This window comes from Schistocerca piceifrons, chromosome 6 (genome assembly GCF_021461385.2).
Source record: "Schistocerca piceifrons isolate TAMUIC-IGC-003096 chromosome 6, iqSchPice1.1, whole genome shotgun sequence".
Lineage (NCBI taxonomy): Eukaryota > Metazoa > Arthropoda > Insecta > Orthoptera > Acrididae > Schistocerca > Schistocerca piceifrons.
In genome coordinates, this window is record NC_060143.1 from 215,574,736 (window position 1) to 215,600,967 (window position 26,232).

Here is a 26,232-nt window from a genome sequence, read left to right on the forward strand (position 1 = left end):
AAATTCTAAGACCACTCCTGGGGCTAGATGTGGAGATAATGTCTAAATATTGCAAATGTTGTAAAGTCAATGAACGTAAAGAACACAATTGTGTGGCTAATTTTAGAGGAACAAGTGGTGGTATGGAAGTTCACGGAGCACAACAATTATTTCATCGCTCCGTAGAAACAAGAGGCATGCGGTACACCAAATATTTGGGAGATGGTGACAGTAAGGCATACAACAATGTGCTGAACTCTAAGCCATATCAGATGCCATTAATAGCAAAATAGAATGTGTAGGCCATGTTCAAAAACGTTTGGAAATAAGGCTGAGAAAACGAACTGTTGATATCAGAGGAAAAAAATTAGAAGATGGAAAATTGTTGACCGGGCAGGGTCGGTTAACTAAAACTGAAATAGGAAACTTGCAGATATACTATGGGCAGAAAATCTGGAGGCAATGAAGAGAGATGTTTGGGCCGTATTCTTCCATAAGTCCTCTACTGATGATAAGCCATTTCATGGATTGTGTCCATCAGGAGAAAATTCGTGGTGCAAATACAATAGGGCTTAGGAAACTGGAGAATCTTATTCTCACCAGCATTCTCTTCTTGCTGTTGTTATTACAGCGAGTAAACCTTTTTTCAGAGACTTGGCTCATCCTGAACTACTAAGGAAATGTCTGCATGGGCAGACACAGAACCCAAATGAATGTTTCAGCAGAATAATTTGGAACCGCCTTCCTAAAACTGTACTTGTAGGCATGCAAACGATGAAACTAGGAGTTTATGATGCTGTTATTACATTCAGTTGTGGTAATATTGGAAAGTGTTGGGTACTGAAAAAGCTGGGTATTAATCTTGGGCTGCAACATTGCGATAAAATGAGGATAGCCGATGCAGACAGGTCTACATCTAATATGGCCAAGAAAGCAAGACAAACATGCAGGAAGGTGAAAAACAAGCTGGAAGAGCTGCTAGAGGCCAAAGAAGGGCCATCATATGCAGCAGGACAGTTTTAATTAACTTTAAGTGACGATTTTTTAATTAACTGTAAGTAACAAATTTCAAAAGTTTTTTCTTTTAACTCAATTTCCCGCGAACTAAAATTTTCGGTACACATGTCCCATTATATCAGAAACTATCATAGATAAATGAATGAAATTTTCAGTGACTCTGATATCATAAAAAGCCACCTCTGGTACTATATTCATTAATATTCCCGCATTAGGAAGTCCACAAAAAAATATTTTCTGCTGGAGTAACTTAATATTTTTTTAATAAATTAAAGATAGTATTTCTTAAAAACTACAAAATGGATAAAGTAGATTTTAGTACAGTTGACTCTACTAGCATCATGTAACATACAATAAAAATATTGAGGTCCTGCATCAAATAGCTTTTTCAGAAACGGGCCAAATACCTGCCTAAATTAACATGGCTTATATAGGCTGGGTGTGGTCCCCTTAAAGAGATAGGACCTGTATAAACTGAAGGAGCCAGAGGTTGTAGAGAGTTTCAGACGGAGCATTAGCTAATTATTGACAAGAATGGGGGAAAGCAATACAGTAGAAGAAGAATGGGTAGCTTTGAGAGATGAAGGCAGCTGAGGATCAAGTAGGTAAACAGAGGACTAGTAGAAATCCTTGTGTAATAGAAGAGATATAGAATTTAACTGATGAAAGGAGAAAGAGAACCGCTTGTATGAATATCAAGAGCTCAGATAGAAAACCAGTTCTAAGCAAGGATGGGAATGCAGAAAGGTGGACGGATTATATAGAGGTTCCATACAACGGCCATGTGCGTGAGGACAATATTATGGAAATGGAAGAGGTCTTAGATGAAGATGAAATGGGAGATATGATACTGCGTGAAGAATTTGACAGAGCACTGAAAGGCCTAAGTCGAAACAAAGCCCCAGGAGTAGGCAACATTCCATTAGAACTACTAATCCATCTGGTGAGCAAGATGTATGAGACAGGAGAAATACCACCAGACTTCAAAAGAATATAATAATTCCAATACCAAAGAAAGCGGGTGTTGATAGGTGTGAAAATTACCGAACTATCAACTTAATAAGCCATGGCTGCAAAATACTAACACGCATCCTTTACAGACGAATGGAAAATCTGGTAGAAGCCGACCTTGTGGAAGATCAGTTTGGACTCCGTAAACTTGATGGAACACGTCAGGCAATACTGACCCTACGACATATCTTAGAAGATAGATTAAGGGTTGGGTTGTTTTGAGGGAAGAGACCAAACTGCGAGGTCATCGGTCTCATCGGTTTAGGGAAGGACAGGGAAGGACATCGGCCGTGCCCTTTCAAAGGAACCATCCCGGCATTTGCCTAGAGCGATTTAGGGAAATCACGGAAAACCTGAATCAGAATGGCTGGACGCGGGATTGAACCGTCGTCCTCCCGAATGCGAGTCCAGTGTGCTTGCCACTGCGCCACCTCGCTCGGTATAGATTAAGGAAACGCAAACCTACATTTCTAGCATCTGTAGACATAAAGAAAGCTTTTGATAATTTTGACTGGAAAACTCTCTTTCAAATCTTGAAGGTGACAGGGGTCAAATACAGGGAGCGAAAGGCTATTTACAATTTGTACAGAAACCAGATTGCAGTTGTAAGAGTTGAGAGGCATGAAAGGGAAGCAGGGGTTGGGAAGGGAGTGAGACAGGCTTGTAGCCCACCCCCGATGTTATTCAATCTGTATATTGAGCAAGCAATAAAGAAAACAAAAGAAAAATTTGGAGTAGGAATTAAAATCCATGGAGAAGGAATAAAAACTTTGAGGTTTGCCGACGACGTTGTAATTCTGTCAGAAACAGCAAAGGACCTGGAAGAGCAGTTGAAAGGAATGGATAGTGTCGTGAAAGGAGGATATAAGATGAACATCAATAAAAGCAAAATGAGGATAATGGAGTATTCGAATTAAATCGGGTTATGCAGAGCGAATTAGATTAGGAAATGAGACACTTAAAGTAGTAGAGAAATTTTGCGATTTGGGGAGCAAAATAACTGACGATGGTCGAAGTAGAGAGGATATAAAATGCAGACAAGCAATGGCAACGAAAACGTTTATGAAAGAGAAGTTTGTTAACATCGAGTATAGGTTTAAGTGCCAGGAAGTCATTTCTGTAAGTATTTGTATGGAGTGTAGCGAGATATAGAAATGAAACACGGACGATAAATAGCTTAGACAATAAGAGAATAGAAGCTTTCGAAATGTGGTGCTACAGAAGAATGCTGAAGATTAGATGGGTAGATCATGTAACTAATCAGGAAATACGGAACAGAATTGGGGAGAAGAGGAATTTGTGGCACAACATGACTAAAAGAAGGAATCGATTGGTAGGACATGTTCTGAGGCATCAAGGGATCACCTGTTTAGTATTGGAGGGCAGCGTAGAGGGTAACAATCATAGAGGAAGGCCAAGAGATGAATACAATAAGCAGATTCAGAAGGATGTAGGTTGTAGTAGTTACCTAGAGATGCAGAAGCTTGCACAGGATAGAGTAGCATGGAGAGCTGCATCATACGAGTCTTTTGACTGAATAGCACAACAACAACAACATATCGTACAAATAGAAAGATTCGCCGAATACGGTGTATCCAACTAACGTGCATTCGGCATACAAACACCATTCGACGGTTTTGCAATACAACATTAATAGGAACGGTTAGACTAGTATCGTCGAATCAAGCGAATGCGAATGACGTATTCCTTCGAAGAATAAGTCGATATGCATCTCATTTACGGAGAACGCCAACGAAATTCAGTGGGAACTAGACTAAGCCTACACCTCTTACATTGAAATATGTGTATGATTAATTGAGAACAAATGGATCCTTAACGCGAAGGACACATATCCGGCAAAGGGAAGTTACTGATGAGGGAACGGAAATTGGTTTATCGCCACTGTGGTTTGAGATCCTTATGCTAGTTCGCGTCAAATCGCAAGGGAATCTGGCATGAGCCAGAGTAGTTTTTCGTGTTCTGCATCACCATAAAAATCATCCTTACCATATCAGTCTCCACCAAGAATTAACTGGTACGGATTGTATGTGTCGCATTGAATTCTGCCGATGGGCTCAACTTCAGATTCAGAGTTATGAAACATTTATTAATGATATCTTATTTACTGACGAGGCTACATTTAGGAACCATGGAAATGTTAATTTGTATAACATGCGTTATTGGGCAACTGAAAATCCGTGTTGGCTGCGGCAAGTTGCACACAAAAAACTGTGATCGATGAATGTATGGTGTGGGATTCTGGAGGACAGAATTATAGGCGCCTATTTCATCGAAGGAAATCTTAATGATAGTAAGTACATCACATTCCTGCAAGAAACATTAGGTCTGTTGCTGGAAGAAATACCTTTAGGAACAAGGAACAGAATGTGGTATCAACACGATGGGTGTTCGGCACATATTTTGCTGATGGTTAGAAATGAGTTGCAGACAATTCCCAAATCAGAGGTTGAAAATAACGCTTCATTTGAAAAGTTCTTTTATTATGACATGACCGGTTTCGGGCTCTTACAAGCTCATCTTCAGGCTCTGCCTATGAGCGCTAAGGTAGCACACTCCGCCTAGTACACGTCTACCGCGGTGCTCTGGGGCTACAGCACAAAGTTACAACACCTTAGGATGGGCTTATAAGAGCCCGAAACCGGTCGTGTCATAATAAAAGGACTTTTCAACTGAAGCGGTATTTTCAACCTCTGGTATAATGCTCAGTTGCGGATGTTCCTCCAACCGGATTGTTTGTAATTCCCAAATCGTTGGATTGGACGCGGAGGAGATGTGTCGTGGCGTGCTCATTCGCCAGACTTGACGCATCTGGATTTTTTGTTGTGGGGAGCCGTAAAAGACATTGTTTATAAAGACGTTCCACCTACACCTGAAGATGTGCGAGAGAGAATTATTAGAGCATGTGCTTCGATAAGTGCTGATGTGATAGGGAATACCACTCAGTCCAACATAAGAAGATTGCAACACTGCATTGATACCAATGGTCATCACTTCGAACACCTTCTGCAAATGGACGTTCATGTTAGATTTTTGACCTTCGTTAACCTTCAAAGACCTTACTGTTACACAACACTGAATTCGTCTCGATAGCCGCTATCAGAATATAAGTACCAACTGCAGCATCCCATTTAAAAAAACAAAGCTGACCTGCATATCTCTGAGGTGACCCAAGCTAGCAACAAGAAACCAACGTCATATTATGGCCCCCGTTGTCACATGCAAATTTTATCCCACAAACTTTCAGCTCCTATCGTGCTTTCGGAGTTATTCTTGGTGGCAATAGTTAGTGACTCACCCTACAGAAGTTACGTGACGGCGGTAAGATAAACAGACTGGTAACATTTGCAGATGGCGTGCTGTTCACTGTAAGCGGTGATTCCAGGAGAATTATGGAGGACAAATGTAATGTGGCGCTCCATGAAGTTGAGGGATGGTGTCGAAGTATCGAAACGTCACAAGCACCCCAAAAAATTACGTACCTCCTGTTGAAAGGGAACCTGGCAAGAAACCCTAAAATAAAATTGAATTATGTAACTATTAGAAGAAGCGCAATAACGAGATTTCTGCAAGGATCAGGGTGTCGCTTTCGGTTGTAGCACTGGAGCCCTTTTTTTTTTTTTGTCATCGGTCTACCGACTGGTTTGATGCGGCCCGCCACGAATTCGTTTCCTGTGCTAATCTCTTCATCACAGAGTAGCACTTGCAACCTACGTCCTCAATTATTTGCTTGACGTATTCCAATCTCTGCCTTCCTCTACATTTTTTGCCCTCTACAGCTCCCTCTGGTACCATGGAAGTCATTCCCTCATGTCTTAGCTGATGTCCTATCATCCTGTCCCTTCTCCTTATCAGTGTTTTCCACATATTCCTTTCCTCTCCGATTCTGCGTAGAACCTCCTCATTCCTTACCTTATCAGTCCACCTAATTTTCAACATTCGTCTATAGCACCACATCTCAAATGCTTCGATTCTCTTCTGTTCCGGTTTTCCCACAGTCCATGTTTCACTACCATACAATGCTGTACTCCAGACATACATCCTCAGAAATTTCTTCCTAAAATTAAGGCCGGTATTTGATATTAGTAGACTTCTCTTGGCCAGAAATGCCTTTTTTGCCATAGCGAGTCTGCTTTTGATGTCCTCCTTGCTCCGTCCGTCATTGGTTATTTTACTCCCTAGGTAGCAGAATTCCTTAACTTCATTGACTTCATGACCATCAATCCTGATATTAAGTTTCTCGCTGTTCTCATTTCTACTACTTCTCATTACCTTCGTCTTTCTCCGATTTACTCTCAAACCATGCAATGTACTCATTAGACTGTTCATTCCGTTCAGCAGATCATTTAATTCTTCTTCACTTTCACTCAGGATAGCAATGTCATCAGCGAATCGTATCATTGATATCCTTTTACCTTGTATTTTAATTTCACTCCTGAACCTTTCTTTTATTTCCATCATTGCTTCCTCGATGTACAGATTGAAGAGTAGGGGCGAAAGGCTACAGCCTTGTCTTACACCCTTCTTAATACGAGCACTTCGTTTCTGATCGTCCACTCTTATTATTCCCTCTTGGTTGTTGTACATATTGTATATGACCCGTCTCTCCCTATAGTTTACCCCTACTTTTTTCGGAATCTCGAACAGCTTGCACCATTTTATATTGTCGAACGCTTTTTCCAGGTCGACAAATCCTATGAAAGTGTCTTGATTTTTCTTTAGCCTTGCTTCCATTATTAGCCGTAACGTCAGAATTGCCTCTCTCGTCCCTTTACTTTTCCTAAAGCCAAACTGATCGTCACCTAGCGCATTCTCAATTTTCTTTTCCATTCTTCTGTATATTATTCTTGTGAGCAGCTTCGATGCATGAGCTGTTAAGCTGATTGTGCGATGATTCTCGCACTTGTCAGCTCTTGCCGTCTTCGGAATTGTGTGGATGATGCTCTTCCGAGAGTCAGATGGTATGTCGCCAGACTCATATATTCTACACACCAACGTGAATGGTCGTTTTGTTGCCACTTCCCCCAATGATTTTAGAAATTCTGATGGAATGTTATCTATCCCTTCTGCCTTATTTGACCGTAAATCCTCCAAAGCTGTTTCAAATTCCGATTCTAATACGTCCCCTATCTCTTCTAAATCGACTTCTGTTTCCTCTTCTATCACATCAGACAAATCTTCACCCTCATAGAGGCTTTCAATGTATTCTTTCCACCTATCTGCTCTCTCCTCTGCATTTAACAGTGGAATTCCCGTTGCACTCTTAATGTTACCACCGTTGCTTTTAATGTCACCAAAGGTTGTTTTAACTTTCCTGTATGCTGAGTCTGTCCTTCCGACAATCATATCTCTTTCGATGTCTTCACATTTTTCCTGCAGCCATTTCTTCTTAGCTTCCCTGCACTTCCTATTTATTTCATTCCTCAGCGACTTGTATTTCTGTATTCCTGATTTTCCCGGAACATGTTTGTATTTCCTCCTTTCATCAATCAACTGAAGTATTTCTTCTGTTACCCATGGTTTCTTCGCAGCTACCTTCTTTGTACCTGTGTTTTCCTTCCCAACTTCAGTGATGGCCCTTTTTAGAGATGTCCATTCCTCTTCAACTGTACTGCCTACTGCGCTATTCCTTATTGCTGTATCTATAGAGTTAGAGAACTTCAAACGTATCTCGTCATTCCTTAGTACTTCCGTATCCCACTTCTTTGCGTATTGATTCTTCCTGACTAATGTCTTGAACTTCAGCCTACTCTTCATCACTACTATATTGTGATCTGAGTCTGTATCTGCTCCTGGGTACGCCATACAATCCAGTATCTGATTTCGGAATCTCTGTGTGACCATGATGTAATCTAATTGAAATCTTCCCGCATCTTCCGGCCTTTTCCAAGTATACCTCCACTTCTTGTGATTCTTGAACAGGGTATTCGCTATTACTAGCTGAAACTTGTTACAGAACTCAATTAGTCTGTCTCCTCTTTCATTCCTTGTCGCAAGCCCTTATTCTCCTGTAACCTTTTCTTCTACTCCTTCCCCTACAACTGCATTCCAGTCGCCCATGACTATTAGATTTTCGTCCCCATTTACATACTGCATTACCCTTTCAATATCCTCATACACTTTCTCTATCTGTTCATCTTCAGCTTGCGACGTCGGCATGTATACCTGAACTATCGTTGTCGGTGTTGGTCTGCTGTCGATTCTGATTAGAACAACCCGGTCACTGAACTGTTCACAGTAACACACCCTCTGCCCTACCTTCCTATTCATAACGAATCCTACACCTGTTATACCATTTTCTGCTGCTGTTGATATTACCCGATACTCATCTGACCAGAAATCCTTGTCTTCCTTCCACTTCACTTCACTGACCCCTACTATATCTAGATTGAGCCTTTGCATTCCCCTTTTCAGATTTTGTAGTTTCCCTACCACGTTCAAGCTTCTGACATTCTACGCCCCGACTCGTAGAACGTTATCCTTCCGTTGATTATTCAATCTTTTTCTCATGGTAACCTCCCTCTTGGCAGTCCCCTCCCGGAGATCCGAATGGGGGACTATTCCGGAATCTTTTGCCAATGGAGAGATCATCATGACACTTCTTCAATTACAGGCCACATGTCCTGTGGATAGACGTTACGTGTCTTTAATGCAGTGGTTTCCATTGCCTTCCGCATCCTCATGTCGTTGATCATTGCTGATTCTTCCGCGTTTAGGGGCAATTTCCCACCCCTAGGACAAGAGAGTGTCCTGAACCTCTATCCGCTCCTCTGCCCTCTTTGACAAGGCCGTTGGCAGAATGAGGCTGACTTCTTATGCCGGAAGTCTTCGGCCGCCAATGCTGATTATTTATCAAAATTTAGGCAGTGGCGGGGATCGAACCCGGGACCGAAGACGTTTTGATTATGAACCAAAGACGCTACCCCTAGACCACGGATACTGACCAGGAGCGCATACAATATAAGTTGAAGGTATTTCTGAACGAACGTCGTAACTTTGCGCCTAATATAGAGAAATCAGGCAGAAAAGGTATAAACGTGATGGCCAAAATCATAGCCGTTGCAAACACACAATTATTCTGTTTTCCCTTGAAAACAATCAGAGCATACCAGCAATCTATATTGTCATCAGTCGTAGGTCATGATGCGAGCGTTTGGGCTAATAGACTGCATCTAGCGAAGCCAGCTCCATTAGCGAGAAGAATTCAACGAGGAGTGCTAGTGAGATTAACGGGCGCCTGCTGCACTACCCCGAATGATACTTTGTTAGTAATTCTAGGAATATGCCCAATGGACTTGGAAATTACGAAAACAAGGGCCCTTTACTGGTTACGAAGATGCGGCGGGAAATGGCCGTCACGCATTAGGGATGTTGGATGCGAAAGCAGCACTGAGGAGCGGGTCAGCCTGGCGCATCTTGGACGGCACTGCAGCCGCAGTATCCAGGAAGACTTTACGAAGCATTCCACCGCACGTCAGCATTCTGTCGTCCTGGCTAGACGACATACTCAGCACATGGAGAGCAGGTAACTGAGGTCGGCGACCACCAAATGAAATGGTTTCTCGAGAATATTACACTGAGTCGGTGAAAGTGATCATGGAAGTGTGGACTCCGAGACGTAACAGTGAATAATGGGACTGCTTGTTGTAGTAGAACTTTGCTTGCTGAAGTGCTGCTCGACGCCCAAGGAATCCAGCAGAAAATGGCAGTTGACCGCAGTAGTGTGAGGGCGGAGCCAGTAGCGGAAACAACCATTTCCATGTTAAATGCAACAAAATAATTTAAAAAGGAACAGGATAGATTCTGTAGTGCTAACAGTAGTATTAATAGTTAAGGGTTTTATTGTAGTTTTGTATTTGTAGAGTAAAAAATTAATTATCAGGTAAATAGTTAATATATATTTGTATGACCTGCACTCCTGGAAATTGAAATAAGAACACCGTGAATTCATTGTCCCAGGAAGGGGAAACTTTATTGACACATTCCTGGGGTCAGATACATCACATGATCACACTGACAGAACCACAGGCACATAGACACAGGCAACAGGGCATGCACAATGTCGGCACTAGTACAGTGTATATCCAACTTTCGCAGCAATGCAGGCTGCTATTCTCCCATGGAGACGATCGTAGAGATGCTGGATGTAGTCCTGTGGAACGGCTTGCCATGCCATTTCCACCTGGCGCCTCAGTTGGACCAGCGTTCGTGCTGGACGTGCAGACCGCGTGAGACGACGCTTCATCCAGTTCCAAACATGCTCAATGGGGGACAGATCCGGAGATCTTGCTGGCCAGGGTAGTTGACTTACACCTTCTAGAGCACGTTGGGTGGCACGGGATACATGTGGACGTGCATTGTCCTGTTGGAACAGCAAGTTCCCTTGCCGGTCTAGGAATGGTAGAACGATGGGTTCGATGACGGTTTGGATGTACCGTGCACTATTCAGTGTCCCCTCGACGATCACCAGTGGTGTACGGCCAGTGTAGGAGATCGCTCCCCACACCATGATGCCGGGTGTTGGCCCTGTGTGCCTCGGTCGTATGCAGTCCTGATTGTGGCGCTCACCTGCACGGCGCCAAACACGCATAAGACCATCATTGGCACCAAGACAGAAACGACTCTCATCGCTGAAGACGACACGTCTCCATTCGTCCCTCCATTCACGCTTGTCGCGACACCACTGGAGGCGGGCTGCACGATGTTGGGGCGTGAGCGGAAGACGGCCTAACGGTGTGCGGGACCGTAGCCCAGCTTCATGGAGACGGTTGCGAATGGTCCTCGCCGATACCCCAGGAGCAACAGTGTCCCTAATTTGCTGGGAAGTGGCGGTGCGGTCCCCTACGGCACTGCGTAGGATCCTACGGTCTTGGCGTGCATCCGTGCGTCGCTGCGGTCCGGTCCCAGGTCGACGGGCACGTGCACCTTCCGCCGACCACTGGCGACAACATCGATGTACTGTGGAGACCTCACGCCCCACGTGTTGAGCAATTCGGCGGTACGTCCACCCGGCCTCCCGCATGCCCACTATACGCCCTCGCTCAAAGTCCGTCAACTGCACGTACGGTTCACGTCCACGCTGTCGCGGCATGCTACCAGTGTTAAAGACTGCGACGGAGCTCCGTATGCCACGGCAAACTGGCTGACACTGACGGCGGCGGTGCACAAATGCTGCGCAGCTAGCGCCATTCGACGGCCAACACCGCGGTTCCTGGTGTGTCCGCTGTGCCGTGCGTGTGATCATTGCTTGTACAGCCCTCATGCAGTGTCCGGAGTAAGTATGGTGGGTCTGACACACCGGTGTCAATGTGTTCTTTTTTCCATTTCCAGGAGTGTATTTTTGTTTTTCAGATAACAGGCTGTATTGTGAATAAAAAAATTAATATATAATAAGTTTAACGTTTAGGAAGTCTTTTATTTAGGTATTTGTCTGGACTGTACCCTTGTACGAGCGGTTCTAGGCGCTTCAGTCAGGAACCGCGCGATCGCTACGGTCGCAGGCTCGAATCCTGCCTCGGGCATGGATGTGTGTGACGTCCTTAGGTTAGTTAGGTTCAAGTAGTTCTAAGTTCGAGGGGACTGATGACCTCAGCTGTTAAGTCCCATAGTGCTCAGAGCCATTTTTTTGTAGCCTTGTATAGTAGTGAAATGTGGACGAGAGGCAATTCAGGCAAGAAATGTGGTGCTATAGAAGAAAGCTGATAATTATATGGTTAGTTCGAATAACAAAAGAGGAAGTGCTGAATCGAATTGGGGAAAAATCAGTTTATGGCAGAACTTGGCTAAAAGACTGGATCAGTTAATTGGGCACATCTTGAGGCATCAAGGAATAGTCAGTTTAGGAATGGAAGGGAGGATGGTTAAGTGTAGAGGGAGAACATGACATCAATGCAGTAAGCAACTTCAGATGAATGTAGGTTGAGGAGTTTATACAGACACAAAAACGCTAGCAGAGGATGCACTAGCGTACAGAGCTACATCAAACCAGTCTTCAGACTTGAGGTTCAAACAACAACGAGAACAACTAAAACGCGATCTGAAATGAGATAATCATGTACCGGTAGTATTAGGGGAAGCTAACTGAAGACTTGGTTTTTTTGGAAGAGTTCTGGGAAAATGTGGTGCATCAGTAAAAGTGCGGCCAGTTCTAGAATACTGTTAGAGTGTTTGGAGTCCTCATGAAGTAGGCGCGACAACAGATATTCAAAGAATGCTGAGACGCGATGTTAGAATCGTAACAGGTCGTTGTAGCCCATAAGAATATGTAACGGAAACCCAGTTCGGTAATTTAGAAGAGCCTGTTTCGAAGATGGTTGTGCTACCATTGTGCTGCCAATAACGCACTGGTTTATCTCGCGTAGAATGACAATAAAATAAGAGAGATTAGCAGAATACAGAGCCATAAAGACATTCGTTTCACCCTCGCTCAGTAGGCAAAGAAGAAAAAGGAAAGAAAACCGAGAATAAGGTACGATGTATACTCCACCAAGCAGTGTACGACAGATATCTTTGAGAGAGAGTAACAAACTTGTACCCGTCGTTGAAATACATGCATCGAGACTTCCTTCAATTCAAACACTTCCTAGGAGCTTACATTGTTGCTATTCGTTGCTATTAAGTTGTTTATGCTAATAAAAAACATATATAAATTTCCGATCATTATTTCCTTGCCTCATGCGTACTCGTCTTAGTAGCTTCAATTATCCTCTAAGGTGACAAATCTCTTGGGGTGTCTCCTGATATCTAGTCGGACCTCCTTTTGTCCGGTGTGACACGGAATCGACGGGGCAAGGAATCGACAAGTCGTTGAAAGTCCCCAGCAGAAACACTGAGTTATGCATCCTTTATGATGATGATGAGTCCCATACTTCTTTACAGAGCGTAGGGGAGCGACGCGGGAGAACCGCGCCGCCTTACTAGGCAAGGTCCTAGTGGAGGTGGTTTGCCATTGCCTTCCTCCGAACGCAATAGGGATGAATGATAATGATGAAGAGTACACAATACACCCAGTCATCTCGAGACAGGAAAAATTCATGACCCCGCCGGGAATCGAACCCGGGACCACGTGCACGGGCAGCGAGAACGCTACCGCGAGACCACGAGGGGCATGCATCCTTTATACCAGTCCACAATTACGAAAGTGCTGCCGGTGCAGAAACTGACCTCTCGATTATCTGCCATAAATGTTTGATGGGATTCATGTCGGACGTTCTGGGTGGCCAAATTATTCGCTCGAATCGTCCAGAATGTTCTGCAAACCAGTGGCAAACAGGCGTGGCCCGGTGACAGGGCGCACTGTCATCCACAAAATTCCATAGTTGTTTGAGAACATGAAGTCCATGAATGGCTGCAGATGGTCCCCAAGTAGCCGAATATAATCATTTCCTGTCAATAATCGGTTCAGTTGGACGAGAAGACACTGTAAATTCCACGTAAACATAGCCCACACCATTATGGAGCCAACATCAGCTTGCACAGTGACTTGTTGACAACTTGAGTCCATGACTTCATGGGGGTACGCCACACTCAAACCCTGCCATCAGCTCTTACCAACTGAAATTGGGAGTCATCTGTCCAGGCCACGGTTTTACAGTTGTCTAGGGTCCAACCGATAAGGTAACGAACCTAGCAGAGACCCTGCAGGCGATGTCGTGCTGTTAGCAAAGGCACTCGCGTCGGTCGTTTGCTGTCATAGCCTACTAACACTACATTTCGCAGCACTGTCCTAACGGATACGTTCGTCGTACGTCCAACATTTGTTTCTGCGGTTATTTCACGCAATGTTGGATGTCTTTTAGTACTGACAACTCTACGCCACGCCGCTGCTCTCCGTCGTTAAGTGAAGGCCGTGTCGGCCACCGGTTTGTCCGTGGTGAGGGGTACAGCCTGAAATTCGGCATTCTCGGCCCACTGTTGACACTGTGGCTTTCCGTATATTGAATTCCCCAATGATTTTCGAAATGTCAAGCTACATCTACCACTCCCCTTTCAACGTCTGTTAATTCCCATCATGCGGCCAGAATAATGTCGGAAACGTTTTCACATGAATCACCTGTGTACAAACGGCAGCACCGCCAATACACTGCAATTTATATCTTGTGTGTGCGATACTACCGCAATCTATATAAGTTGACATCGCTATTACATGACTTTAGTCACCTCAGTGTACGTCGAATTGTGACCCTAACCGTTAGGGAGATTCTGCATATGCAGCTAAACTAATGCACGACAGCTGGTCTCCGCTCTCCAACAAAACACACACACACACACACACACACACACACACACACACACACGCAAAAGTCGTGGAGAGTCAATTTACGCTCCTTGCGTTACTGTTGTACTGTATATGACCTTTAACGATGTATCTGGGAACTGATTGGTGAGCTCGCTAACATTCATAGTAAATAATTGTTTTTGCAAGTATAAAAATAATGTTTAATATTATCTCAATTGGAATCAAAGCATTTGGTTGACCATGTTTGCAACCCTTTTATTCGCTTAGAAAAGAAACCTGGTCCAATGGAATTATACACTTCAGAAGTCAGTTAAATTGATTCGACGATAATTTTTCCTCTCCAAGCCAATTTTTATTTTTTTTCTGAGTTCAGAAAGCAAAAAACTCATATGCAACAAACTCTGTGAGCAGTGACGTCTCGTAACAGGAGGCAGTCTTTATCTTACTCTCTTGGACGTGGGCAGACTGCTGACACTCTGACAGTCCGGTAAAAACAACCGTACTCGCTTTTCCCGCACACAGAGCGGTTTTTACATTTCCGTCGTGAACTTTCACGTTGGCCAACTCACCGTTACGATCGCAATTTTGCCTGCGCGTGTGCTGGCGGATCATTGCTTGTTTTACAACCTCGTAACGCCACCAGTAATGGAAACAAGAATGAAGAAGGATTTGTAGACCAGGAAAAAGATTTCGACACTGTAAAATATTCTAAATTCTCAGACAAATAGCTGAGGAGAAAGACAGGTAATATGCAACATGTACAAAAAGCAAGAGGGAAAAATAAGTCTGGGAGGCCAAGAACGAGGTGCTCGTATTAAAAACGTAAGACAGGGATGCTGTCTGTCGACCCTACTGTTCAATCTATACATCGACGAAGTAATGCGAAACGATACTAAAGAAACTCTGATAGATTTGTTGGAATTCAACGCGCTTCTGTTAGAATTTAATTTACCCCAGTGTCTCCTGTGCTATGTTCCAATGCTATGAATTTTTGGTTGAGAAACTTCGAAGCCACTGAAACACCACAATGAGAAGAGACAAAGTGTAAAAATGACGCAGGACCCAAGAGAATATTGATCTTGAGGATGAAGCTTTACAAGGAAATCCGTAAAAATCAATTAAATGGCACAGCGCAGAGCTTGGTATCGGCAGTCAGTCAATTAGAACAATGAACTACACGACTACCCATGCAAGGTGCAGATTGTGTAAGTCCTCTAACATCACAATAACTGCATACGATTTTAACCCTGAGACAATATATGTAAAATGAAGGATGCAGTTTGATTGACACCACAATCATATAATAACTTTGAAGGCAAACTATTAACGTCCATTTGTGTACACTATGTAGCGCCACGACCCTGTCTTTCGGCAGAATACTATTAGTCTTCAACAAAAGTAAGCATAATAATAGAACCCAGTATCTTGACTTCGACGGCGAGTTTTTATCAGACACATCGTCAGGAATGCCCAAGACAAGTGCGATAGGACCACTGTTGTTCTCTATATACAAAGGGCGTTCAAAAAGTTTTGTACAGTCGTCTCCATTTTTTTTTATTTTTTGCAGGAGGAGAATGAAAGTTTTTGTGAACACATATAGAACATTTAGCTATAAGTTGGTACATAGAAGTATTTTCTTTTATTTGCAAGTGAGCCATAATGGACCGTGAAGTAGATGTCAGGTTGTGACAAGAGTCAGTGATGGAGGTCCTCTTCAAGACCGGCGATGACTCTGCTACATCGATTCACAGGAAGTTGCTCCCGGTTTTTGGGGAGGACGCAGCGGATCGCTGCAGTATCCAGCGGTGGTTGCAGAGGTTTAAAGAAGGTGATTTCTCTCCACTGGTCAATCCACGATGCGGTAGACCATCGTCGGCAGTGAGTGATGTGAATAAGGAGATCACTGATCAAATCATCCAAAATAACACATGGCTAAAAATGGTTCAAATGGCTCTGAGCACTAGGCGACTTAATTTCTGAGGTCATCAGTCGCCTGAAACTTCGAACTAATTAAAACTAACCTAAGGACATCACAACATCCATGCCCGAGGCAGGATTCGAACCTGCGACCGTAGCGGTCGCTCGGTTCCAGACTGTAGCGCCTAGAACCGCATGGCCACTCCGGCCGGCTAAATGACAGATGTGTGACAACACGACAACTGCGACGCGCCATTAAGACCCACAGACCACAGCTTCATGGTCAGCTCATCAGACTTCACCATGACAATGCCAAACCCCATAAAGGCCTTATTACGCAGGAGAAAATCAGGGAAATGGGTTGGGAAATTGTTCGTTATCCTCTTTATAGTCCGAACTTCGCTCCGCCTGATTTTTACCTCTTTGGTCGTCTGAAGGCCCACCTGCGCGGTAAAACATTTGATAGTGAGAAAGACCTTAGTTCCTGTGGCAAGCAATGGTGCAAAAATCAATTCCCAGAATTTTACCAAAGTGCATTTACATCATGGAAAGAATGTTGGTCCAGATGCGTCACAGCTAATGGAGGCTACATTGAGTAGGCTCAATGTATAGCTAAATGTTCCCAAAAAATTTCATTCTCCTCCTACAAAATATAAAAGAAATTAGAGACGCCTGTGCAAACCTTTTTGAACACCCTTTGAACATAAAAGATTTGTGAATATATCTTTCTGGCTTTGTCACTAGCGCTTGCGCTCATGACAGAGCGCTCTTTACATAGACACGTTCCATTTTCTCGAGACTGGAGACAGAAATATCCTTCAAAGTTAAAGGAATAATTTAATATGTTATCTACATTTCACAACGCAGCAACATATGACGTAACATGCACCAAACCCAAATGCGACCCTCATTTCTCACTGAAGACTTTGAGAATTTCTTACAGTGCTTCACCTAATATGGAAATATCACAATAACTATGATCACCAGTGATGTGATAGGCAGTTCATCATAAAGTTGACAAAGTAAGATGTGTGAGAATCAGAGATTATTGCCAAATAGTTTCTTTAAAATTGTTTGAGAAAGATCGCAGACTGGCCGGATTTCACGGCTTGCAGTTCACGCTGACAGGGATGCTTGAGCTCCGAGTAGGGACAGAACTATCATAATCTGCTGGCAACTACGCTTCGGTCGACTCGCTCCGTACTGAACTGTCAAAAGTCGCAACTAATTTTAAACGTACTATACAGGGTGATTCACGAAGACAGGCAAATATTTTAATACGTTATTCTACAAGTAAAACTAAAGAAAAAAGTACATATAAACATAGGTCCGCAAATGTTTAGTTACGGAGTTACGGCTAATAAAAGATTTTTCTTCAAATGGAGCCTTCGCTAATATGCAGCCATCGCAAAAACTGTACGAGGTTAAATTAAAGCACGATCTCCATTTATTTTGTTGTTATTGGTCTGATGAATGCAATAAAACATGTCCCAGACGTGCATCTGGAGTAGTTTTCCAGAACATCCAGAGAAGCAAAGATTATTATACATGTAAATTTGTTTACTTTCCATTAAGAATGTAGTAACGTTTATGTCACTGTTGGCAACCGTTAGTGAGTTTTTTCAGTCGTTTCCTAACCCTGAAACGAGTTAGTTTTCTGTTTTGTTCAGTGAAAGAACATAATAACAACAATGTATGTAAGTACAACCACATAGTAACCGTTGCAGTTTGCAGAACGTCTGACACATTCATACAGTTTGAGTGAACGTTATTACCGTCATTTTCCAAAAATTAAATTCTCTACAACATCTGTTGAAAACTCTGTGCAGTTGTCTGGAATTTAAAAAAACAAATTGGGCAAAGTAGTAAGTAAATTAAAAATTTTACAAAAATTGCCTCTTCGCTTCTCTTGATGTTCTGGAAAACTACTGCAGATACGTCCGCCCCTTGTGGCTGAGTGCTGAGCGCGACGGAACGTCATACTTAACGGCGCGGGTTCGATTCCCAGCTGGGTCATAGATTTTCCCCGCTCAGGGACTGGATGTTGTGTTGTCCTTATTATCATCATTTCAACACCATCGACACGCAAGTCGCCGAAGTGGCGGCAACTCGAAAGACTTGCACCAGGCGAACGGTCTGTCCGTCGGGAGACCTTAGCCACACGGCATTATTCTACTGCAGATACACGTCTGGGACATGTTTTTTATTAGATTCACCAGATCAATGACAACAAAAATAAATGAAAATTGTGCTTTACTTTAAGCTCTTACAGTTCTGCGATGTCTTCATATTAGCGAAGTTGCTAAATTTCAGGCAAAATCTTCTACTAGCCGTAATTTCGTAACCAAACGTTTGCGGACCTATGTTTGTATGAACTGGACCTATGTTTGTATGAACTTTTTTCTTTATTTTTTACTTGTAGAATAACATATTAAAATATTTGGATGTCTTCGTGAACCACCCTTTCATAGCTTTATGGGGTGAAGTAGCACGACGTCTATTTTTCTGGCAGTGGTAAAGTAAGCTAATAAACGTGCCGAGGTACCAAATGACGGCTAAGTCGTAACGGCGCCCTCATCCGACGCTATCTGTATGGATAGGTGTGGGAACTGCTCCGGACGTGGAGTTCCGCACGCCATCTTACATAGACGGATAGACGGCGGCCACGGCCCGTTCTGCCCGACCCCTGTGCCCGAGCAGGCCGCGCGGGCCCTGCGGCCTTGCTCCTTGACTTCTGCGCCGACCGGGAAGCACGAGGGGAAAGGTGGCGCGGTGGTGGGGGTGGCACGAGTTGTAGCAGGAGGAGGAGTAGGAGTAGGAGCAGGAGCAGGAGTAGGAGTAGGTGGGTCAGTGGGTGGAAGGGGGGGGCGAGGGGTGGGGAGGGGGGACACGTTTCGGCGCGGCGCGGCGCAGCGGCCGGCCCTGTATGCAGTCGCACCGCGTCTTCCGAGCTGGCGACACAACCTGTGCTGTGCTTTCGCTCTCGTCTGTCTGTCTGTCACTCTACCTGCCGCTGCCGCCGTTGTTTGTGTGTCCTCTGCCACGTGCGAAATCGCCGCGTCCTCTGCCAGACTGCTACGTGCCCGCCCAGAGGCTGCTGTCGGGAATCGCGTCCCCCTCTGCACGTGAGTACGGCGACGCACTGTGTTGTTGTTGTTGTTGTTGTTCCAGAGAGTGCGTCTGCGTAGTAGACTCACAGCTCCCATCCAAGTCTCCAGTCGTGGCCAAGCACGTCGCACTGCGAATTCTCTGTCAGCAAACCTGAAACTACGTCTTCTTTTTACGCTTCGATGTTGTTAGAACAGAAACATTAAAACAACTTTTATTTTCATTCATGACACGTTTAGAGGGTTCACATCCACTACCTTCGGTGGGACAGTGCATTAAATTATTACTTCTCTTCTCATCTGTAGTAAATTGTCTCTCTAACCATCATTTCGCAACAAATAAGTTACCGCGTATCACTCATTATAGTATTATTGCACCGAAGTAATAGATTATTTACAATACGAAAGATACTTAATAGATTTTCCAATAAAATTTAGGATGTGGATCGTCGTAAATATAAGGCAGAAAACCATGAAACAAAATCACGAACAGTCTGGAGGTCACGCAAAAGTCGTAGACCACCCTCTGTTCTTTCCGGTGGAATACCTTTTAAGTAGTTCTGGCATTGTTAATAATATGAACCCAGTGCCATAATATGATAACAAGTGGCAACCCAAAAAAAATCTAGTGTGGTTCACTGGTCTACCATAAAGATCAGGAGTGTACACCCTCGAAACGTATCGTAAAATAAAATAAAAGTTAGTGACACATGTATTTGTTTTCGTTTGTGTTTTACATTATAAACAGTGGCAGTTCGCAATTCGCAATCTAATATGGAAGACTTAAGGTTCGACGTTGTTGCTCCTTGTGATTCTGCTACTGTGTCGTGCCTAGACTTTATAAACCATAACAGTGCATTTAATCGAAGACATAGTACCTCATGACTATCTTGTTTCGAATCGTTCAGGTTGTACCAGGCTTAGCCTGTTTCAAACGTGTTTTGTGGTGTACTGGCGGGATGAACGTAAGGAATTTAACTTCCTTATAACTTCATCCACGTTTCAACTTGCGGTGAATGTCAACAACGATGTTCGTGAGAAAGAGTATCCACACGATATTACTCACAGTTTTCTATTTAAAATAACGTTGGATTGTGGTGGATATTATTACTAAGTTACTTATCACTAAGAAAGTTACTAAACAATTACGTTTTATGGTAGAAGGTCATGAGGTTTCAGGAAACGTGCCGAACACTCTGACAGAAAATAGACAGGGCCTAAAAGCCAGTTCATGTTTCCATAGTGAGGATAAAATTCATCTTCTATAGATGGAGAAAGAACACAATAACGTGATACATATGTCATCCGTAATGTCAAATGTGACAGTTGCGTGCTATTACGTTAATGAACCGTCATTAAGTATCTTCTAGGCTTTTACTGAATGGTTTGTTTGCATACAGGTTTCAGAGCAGTGTACATCTCTTTGGAATTAGAGAATTCATTTCGTTGCTTTAGGGTTCTACAAATGTCGTACTATTGTCATACCAAAACACTGACCAACCAGCCACCAGTAAAAAGTACATGCGCTCTTGTGAACGTTATACGTACAAGAATTAAAGTAAAAATACAAAATTCTGATGTCTGGTTCCCAAGTTTTCCTAAAGTGAAGCACTTATTAAAGACATACAGCGCATACAGCTATCCATCATCATAAACGCTTGTAGTTCTATATGAACTTAGAGTTTCTGTCAACTAGAGTCCGTATCGACTGAATATTTATGGGTATTGCTAGAGATTGTACAACAGTTACATAGTATCCCAGTTAATAATATACAGCACACAGTTCTGCTAAAAACTTGCCTTTACTTGACACACGAGTTGAACTCACGACTTTGAAACATACAGTATTTAATTACAGCATTCAGACTGAAAAGCACCATACGAGGACAACGGTCATTTAATCATCAAAATGGCCGGCCGCGGTGGTCTAGCGGTTCTAGGCGCTCTGTCCGGAACCGCGCGACTGCAACGGTCGCAGGTTCGAATCCTGCCTCGGGCATGGATGTGTGTGATGTCCTTAGGTTAGTTAGGTTTAAGTAGTTCTTAGTTCTAGGGGACTGCTGACCACAGATGTTAAGTCCCATAGTGCTCAGAGCCATAATCATCAAAATACTGGGATTTTGCCACCGAGCGGAAATAACTTTAAAACGCTGCTAGTAGCTACAGCATCTGACGTTGTGTGGTAAATAATAGCTACTGCTGTCGCTGAAGAACTGGAAAATAATCCTCTCGTCGCCGGCGATCAGTAATATGATATGCCGTAAGTAAAAAGAAGGACCAAACAGTTATTATGGTCTCTCGTTATGATTTTTATAGACTTCTGATCTTACCATACAGCTGGAAAAAAAAGCTTATTTCTGCGATGCGGTTGAATTCTGTAACGGCGTGGAAGACCGACCAATGGCAGCACGTTGCACCACGCGGCCGGTCCTAATTGCTAATTATCATCTGCCAACTGTTGCGTCTGCGTCGAAAACGCTTAAGCCTGTTCGTGTTTTAGCCGTAAAATGATACTGCTCCCTGTAGAAAACTTTTTCGGTGGAAAAAAATATAACTATTTGTTAAAGGGAATCTCATACTTCACAAAACGACACCTGACTTGTAAATGTCTTTCTAATGCCATATTATTATTATTAAATCAGCTGGCTGGAGTGAATAACAAGTGAACAATTCTGTACGAAACGAATGATCTGCTGTGGCATTGGTACGAGAATAGTGTGTACGCCACACACACACGGATGGAGTGAGTGGCCTTCGAGGGGTGAGGGATGCAGCAGGAGGAGAACATACATCCCTTCATTTGATTGACGTTGTCAACAATTGATGCCTGAGGTTATAAATTCTGCGGTCTACCGCAGATGGAAAAACCGAGGCCTTCTGTTGGTATAAAATAACAGCTGACAAGACTATCAGCGTGGAAACAAATCTGCCAGCAGAAATTGAGCGAGTGCATCAGTGCTGTTTGTTCCACTCACTGAACCAGTACTACCGGCAATTTTGTCTCTGGCTTACAGAGAAGAAGTCCGTTCAACATATATTATCATGCTAATAAATGGCAGTTTGTAAGTTCTAAATGACAACTTCATCCTATCGCTTTTTTTAAGAAGTTGTAAACTAGCCTTTTCTTATGTGCTCTGGCACATGTCATTTCGTCTCTCACACTGTGGCACTATTACGCAGTAAGTAAATTGCGAATGGTATTAATATGCAGTGTTCTGATATGTGCAATAAGGTATTTTTTTAAAAAAAAATACGATGTGAGACCTGTTTTTGAAATCTCAGTTCGCACTTTTCATTAAGTTGACAGCTCTATATTACCTACACATCATTTCTACAATATTTCAGAGAAAATTTGTAATTATATATCATATTTATTTGGATTCGATGTGTATTGTAATTTATAACGAACTGACAATTAGTGTATGGGGCACTTGATATGCTATGTATGACGAACGTTGCTGCTTGCTGTGTGGGTGTAAACAGCACCCTGTGTGAACACGGCTAAGGGCACGTACAAGTCGTTTTAGCAACATGTACGTTAAGCTTTCTGGGTCTGCATGACTCGCTAGTAAACGGTATGTTTGTCTTGCCTTATCACACTTTAGCTGTGCAGCTGCTAAAATGCATCCTGCTGTACCCGTTCAAATGTCTGATCCCTATGTTTCTTACTCTTTTAGCAGTTACGATGCCCATAATCTAATCTAATACAATACCATAGCTGAAATCTAGCTAGCTCTGCAATAAAACACAAATTTATATGCGACCCGTTGCTGTGCAATAAAATACATATGGGTCTGGCCATTTTAACAGTCGTTGAGCATATTAGTTCCTATGACACTCAAACTGAAGTTTAGAATTACCGGGTTATAAGGTTTTGGCTGGTGTAATAAAACTGTATACACTCTGTTTAAAAAAAGTGTCGTATATTAAAAATAGCCTTCCCGGCGGGGTCAGGGATTTTCTCTGCCTCGTGATGACTGGGTGTTGTATGATGTCCTTTGGTTAGTTACGTTTAAGTAGTTCTAAGTTCTAGGGGACTGATGACCATAGATGTTAAGTGCCATAGCGCTCAGAGCCATTTGAACCATTTTTTTTAAATAGCCTACAAACATATGTCTGCTAAGAAGTCTAGTGGCATTCATCTATCTGTTGACACTACTAGAAGTGCTACTTTTTAATCTCTCTCATTCTTCAGCCCTCAGCTATGGTTAGAAGAACTCATGTATACACATCCAGTTGCCTCGGAGTTGGAAATGCATAGACCACACGCTTCAGTAACGTATGCATCTGTCAGTGGGTGTGGGAGCATACCAGTGTCTTAAAATGTCCTTATATCCAAAGACGCGGGGACTAAGGTCAGGTGAACGGGGAAGTCATATTAGTGGACATCCTCGACCAGTCCATTACTCATGTTCGTTTCAGGTGTAGAGAACCGGGAGCTCCAATTCGTGCAGAAACCTCACCAGTTGTATTTCTGCCATTTCCAGAGTGAAACAACCGGGCCCCGTTTCGCTGTTTATGTCGTTAGCACTCCAGGGAATCACCAAAATCACTAATCTTGTTATGACGCCAGCACACCCTCGAAACGACGCTTACGGACACAGTTGTACGTGCTATGTCTAACATTAGCATGACACAGAGACCTAAGTGCGGAGGCAAAAACAAGCAACAGGAAGCCAATATTTGACGACAATAGTAAGCCATCTGATATATATGCGTGCTGGCCTTTTACAACACAAGTAAAATGGCCCACCTCTGAACAAGAATTTGCTTCCAAACATGTGTTTGTAGGACGTTCTCTTCCTGCTTTTGACCAGCATTCCCTCCTGTACGAATGTGAAGAACCTTGTATTTCTTCGTGCTCTACACCACTCTAATCGTATCTACACGTTAGTAATAGATATCAATTAGTAGATATCGTGATATGTATCCCGTCTCTTCTTCTTCCCATTATCTGTACTGAAGCTAATGCCAGGTCTGAAACGTTCCCATTTCCCTTCAATACCTGTTGCATAACTGTTCTTCAAGGAATGAAGAGACCCTTCCCTTCAATGGAGGCCTTTAAAGAAGCACTCCATTTTTTCTCGTTTGTTCTGCCCACATTTTCACGTTTTGTTGCGTCACGTGGATTTTGACATCTTACTTCTGCAACTGCCTTCAGATATTTCCCACGTTTTTGGTTCCATTTGAAGCACACACTTGTGAAACAAGCTCTAGATGATCTATCAACCAGTCGTATCAAAGATCAGCACTAACACATTTCTCTTGTACAAGACTACTTCTTGTCGGTGCATGTACGCTTCCTGATTTTTCCGTACTGCCCTAGCTGATAACCTGGTAAAAATGCTCCTATGAATCGTTTGGAGGATGAGCATTCAGTACTCTATCCTTGGACGTGACGCAATCTTCTCCTCCCTGATACATAGGTTACGCTCAGAGGGTGTTACAGAAAGATGATTTGTAATGTGTATCACTTGAGTTTTGAGCGCTCGTCAGTTGTTCAACAGCAGAAGCTCTGAGATACAACTAGACTTCTTACTTCTGTTAACACCTTTTCGTCACACAGTTCCGTATCACGTGTCACTGAACAAATGTGAACAGAGCAACTTTCATACGAATATTTGCAACTAGGGAACTGACTCTAAAACAAGAGCGTGCCAGTACAAGACAACAGACAGCGAAAATTCACACAAGAGAACTCTGAACAGAAGTGGCGCTGGCGCTCAGTGCCAGCTACCACCTGTATGTTGCTGCATCGTTGTCACAGAGCGTTACTTCCTGCACTGTTCACTCAGATAAACATGCTCTCCTGTGCTCAGGGCCGGTTGCATGATATTCTTCACCGCTATATGAAATAAACATCAATAAAAGCAAAACGAAAACGAGGATAATGGAATCTAGTCGAATTACACTACTGGTCATTAAAATTGCTACACCATGAAGAAATGAAGATGATAAACGGGTATCCTTTGGACAAACATATTATACTATAACTGACATGTGATTACATTTTCACGCAATTTGGGTGCATAGATCCTGAGAAATCAGTACCCAGAACAACCACCTCTGGCCGTAATAACGGCCTTGATACGCCTGTGCATTGAGTCAAACAGAGCTTGGATGGCGTGTACAGGTACAGCTGCCCATTCGGCTTCAACACGATAGCACAGTTCATCAAGAGTAGTGACTGGCGTATTGTGACGAGCCAGTTGCTATGCCACCATTGACCAGACGTGTTCAATTGGTGAGAGATCTGGAGAATGTGCTGGCCATGGCAGCAGTCGAACATTTTCTGTATCCAGAAAGGCTCGTACAGGACCTGCAACATGCGGTCGTTCATTATCCTGCTGAAATGTTTCGCAGGGATCGAATTAAGGGTAGAGCCACGGGTTGTAACACATCTGAAATCTAACGTCCACTGGTCAAAGTTCCGTCAATGCGAATAAGAGGTGACCGAGACGTGTAACCAATGGCACCCCATACCATCACGCCGAGTGATACGCCACTATGGCGATGACGAATACACGCTTCCAATGTGCGTTCACCGCGATGTCGCCAAACACGGATGCGACCATCATGATGCTGTAAACAGAACCTGGATTCATCCGAAAAAATGACGTTTTGCCATTCGTGAACCCAGGTTCGTCGTTGAGTACACCATCGCAGGCGCTCCTGTCTGTGATGCAGCGCCAAGGGTAACCGCAGCCATGGTCTCCGAGGTGATAGTCCATGCTGCTGCAAACGTCGTCGAACTGTTCGTGCAGATGGTTGTTGTTTTGCAAACGTCTCCACCTGTTGACTCACGGATCGAGACGTGGCTGCACCATCCGTTACAGCCATGCGGATAAGATGCCTGTCATCTCGACTGCTAGTGATACGAGGCCGTATCCTAAACCCACCGATTCCATATTCTGCTAACAGTCATTGGATCTCGACCAACGCGAG

General features: G+C 43.4%; 1 protein-coding gene across 1 annotated transcript in view; it reads left to right on the forward strand.

Annotated features, from left to right (window-relative positions):
- Positions 1-19,106: 19,106 nt before the first annotated feature.
- The window catches only part of LOC124803242, a 303,143-nt gene continuing 296,017 nt past the window's right edge, over positions 19,107-26,232 (forward strand). The window contains exon 1 of the mRNA XM_047264424.1: positions 19,107-19,305. Coding sequence (XP_047120380.1) covers positions 19,107-19,305 — 199 coding nt within the window. The remainder of the gene's footprint in view (positions 19,306-26,232) is intronic.